This window comes from Colobus angolensis, unplaced genomic scaffold (genome assembly GCF_000951035.1).
Source record: "Colobus angolensis palliatus isolate OR3802 unplaced genomic scaffold, Cang.pa_1.0 Scaffold142, whole genome shotgun sequence".
NCBI lineage: Eukaryota > Metazoa > Chordata > Mammalia > Primates > Cercopithecidae > Colobus > Colobus angolensis.
In genome coordinates this window covers 3,103,400-3,106,709 of record NW_012114511.1, presented here as the reverse complement: position 1 = coordinate 3,106,709, position 3,310 = coordinate 3,103,400, and the positions used below count along the sequence as shown (strand labels likewise).

General features: G+C 39.4%; 1 protein-coding gene across 4 annotated transcripts in view; it reads right to left on the bottom strand.

Moving 5' to 3' along the window:
- PKD2L2 (polycystic kidney disease 2-like 2) overlaps window positions 1-3,310 on the bottom strand; it is a 49,153-nt gene that overhangs the window by 42,424 nt on the left and 3,419 nt on the right. For all 4 annotated transcript variants that reach the window (XM_011935280.1, XM_011935283.1, XM_011935281.1 and 1 more), the window contains exons 3-4: window positions 2,957-3,090; window positions 1,275-1,531 (exon numbers count right to left, since the gene is read on the bottom strand). In XM_011935280.1, coding sequence (XP_011790670.1) covers window positions 1,275-1,531; window positions 2,957-3,090 — 391 coding nt within the window. The remainder of the gene's footprint in view (window positions 1-1,274; window positions 1,532-2,956; window positions 3,091-3,310) is intronic.

Here is a 3,310-nt window from a genome sequence, read left to right as displayed (position 1 = left end):
CAAAGTGCTGGGATTACAGGCGTGAGCCACTGCACCTGGCCTTTTTTTTGAGACTGAATCTCACACTATCACCCAGGCCAGAGTGCAGTGGGGTGATCTCGGTTCACCACAATCTTTGCCTTCTGGGTTCAAGTGATTCTTGTGCCTCAGTCTCCTGAGTAGCTGGGACTATAGGTGCCTGCTACCACATCTGCCTAATTTTTCTATTTTTAGTAGAGATGGGGTTTCGCCATGTTGGCCAGGCTGGTTTCAAACTCCTGACCTCAAATGATCCACCCGCCTCACCCTCTCAAAGTGCTGGGATTACAGGTGTGAGCCAATGATTTTCATAAGGTTCTAAAAGCACAAAGTGTGCGTAGCACTGATACCAGCAGCTTCTGTGTCAAGGTGAGGTAGTGCCAGTCGCACATTTCCTTCTTTTTTTTTTAGGGACAAGGTCTCCCTCTGTCGCCCAGGCTGGAGTGCAGTGGTGTGATCATAGCTTGCTGCAGCTTCAACCTCTTGGGCTCAAGTGATCCTCCTGGATCAGCCCCGCGAGTACCTTGGACTTCAGGTAAGCCCCATCACACCTGGCTAATTTTTAAATTTTCTGTGGAGACTGGGTCTCAGTATGTTGTCCAGACTAGTCTCAAACTCCTGCCCTCAAGCAATCCTCCTTCCTCGGCTTCCCAAAGTGCTGTGATTACAGGTGTGAGCCAGCATGTCTGGCCTCACATTTTCAATACAAAGTGTACACATGAGTCTACACCAGCACTAGCCTCAGTCACTTTGAAACACAATGGCCATAGCATCTTTGGCAAGCATCATCAGATGCAGTCCCTGTAGAGCATAACTGCCCCATTTTAGTAGGAGCAGCAACAGGAAAAAATCACTGAAGGAAGCCAGAGTAAGAGAGGAGGAAAGTGACAGAGCACAACCCACTAAGGATCCCAGATCGTCTTGGGGATGTGTTGTAGGCATCTAGCCACAGCCAGAAAAGCAGATTAATTGAACATTTTAGAAGCAAAAATTGATGCTTTGCCCTGTGTCCAATATGACTAAGCACTTGATATACCAAAGTCAGAAAAAAGAAAATACTTTGCATCCTGAAGTAAACAAAAAATAATAGGTTCACCCTTCCTTTTCTAAACACTGCTATCTCCAAATCTTCCTTTTTTACTACTGTTGAAATAGTCTCCTTACCCTTCCAGGACCCAGCTGGTGTAACTTGGAGGACACACATCTAAAAGATACAATGGTAAATGCTAGAAAAAGTATAATTTTATGCTACTTACTCAGTATTAATTTGAAGGCCAAAATTAGAGAGGTCTTCATTTGCAGAAGTATATTTGCCATAACATTCACTCATCAAAGACTGAAAAGATGAATAGACTTTGCATGTGTTGTTGCGGACTTTTAGTTGACGAACTCTGGGGACTCCTAGAAGTATATTCTCATAGTAGATGCGACTGCTGTTCTTTAAATTATACAGCTGCTGGTTATTGTACCATGAATCCCAGTACAGACCTTCCAAAAGGGGTCCTTCCATAAACTTCATACAGAAAAACAAATGTCATGGGAAAAATATTTTCATGTCAATAGAATCTACATTCATAACATTATGCATAAGAGATTTTGAGTATGAAAATCAAACTGTTGATCAAGCTACCATTAATGGTAATGGTAATGCTAATGAAGCTACTGCGGATGGTTAACACTCATTAAGCATGTACTGTGTACTAGGCACTGCTCTAAGCACTTTATAAGCATTAACTCATTGAATCCCGTAGCCCTTCTTCTCTCCTTATACGAGTAAATTAAAATTTTCTTCCAATACATGAGTATCAGAGCTGGTCATAGCCACACATCATGACTTCACTCCGAAGTTGTCTGTACCCCTCCTCCCAACCCTCCTCCCCAACTCTGGCCATGGTGCCTGCTACTCCTGGCCCAGGAGTTCATTTACTTCCTTCCTTTCTCTGTCATTGTCCACATACATGCTTCAGAAAACAGTAACAAAGTGGCAGGGTGACCTCCACTTCTTTTATTATTGTTTCCTATTTCACCTAGCCTAAACCAACCATCTAGGATCATTTAGCCCTCATCTCACACTTGCCCTCTTTCAGGAAATGACCCTGTCTCCTCGGTAAGTTTCAAATTCCTGCACAGCATTCATACGACCTCTGTCCAATTCATACTTTGGCCTTTTCCACCTCATCTTCCATATGCTCACAATACCAAACATAGCTCCACATGTAGAATTACTTACAGAACATATTGTTCCTTCTTCCTAAAATACCCATCCCTGATTCATGCTTCAAAATGCAACTAAATTGTCATCACCACTGGAAGCCTTCTTTGCCTTGTCCTTATATGCCCCAATGTGCATATGCCAGGTTTTGTGACCTGGGAGAGCTGAAACTGCTGTCCCCTTAACTGTTCTTTCCTCATAATGTGAGCATGTTGCTATGTTAAATGTAATGGAAAAAGCAAGTCTATTCCGCTGCTGAAGGAATGATTCCCTTACGTAAGTAAAAACACCATGAAATTATATTCTTATATATACGTTTTATTATATACTGTACCTTACCATAACACATATACACAGTAAAGGCTTGTATGCCAAAACCACATATATTACACTTTCTGGGCAATTAAAGAACTTTTTAAAAGTAAATTTCACTATACACAATTATAGACTAGATCCTAACCCTCACATGAGATGCAAGTCTTCTATTTAACAAATGAAATGAGAACGTTGAAAAAAATCAATTTTTAAAAAATTACAAGAATAGTATCAAACTGAGAACACAGGCTCTCAATAAATACTTACTGGCTGGTTGTTTCTAATAGTTTAAAGAAATGACATTTATTTTTATTTGTTCCTTCAAGAGATATTCATTGAGCGCCCACTATGTATGCCAAGGGTTCATGGACTACCTAAATCTACTTCATCCACAGTCACAAGATACTTTACCTTCCAAAAATCAGTTATGCTGCGAATAGACTTAAAGTTGATTCTTTCTTCACCAGGCACAGAAGTGTCCAAAAATAGAGATGACATAACCTTGTTTAAGTAATACATATGTGGGTTTACTATCCCAAAAGTCACTAAGGAGAAGAATTTTTTGTTTAATAATTTACATTTAAAAACTCAGCTTATCAGGATTAAACATTATATTTTGTTCCTAATTTTGAAAATTAAACTTTATTATTTTATCTAATTATAAAAGTAATAATTTTAAAAATCTAAACTAAAAATATAAACAGTAGGATGTAGTTTCTAGAATTAGTTTGGCAAATATTCTTCAGATATTTCTTTATGCATATA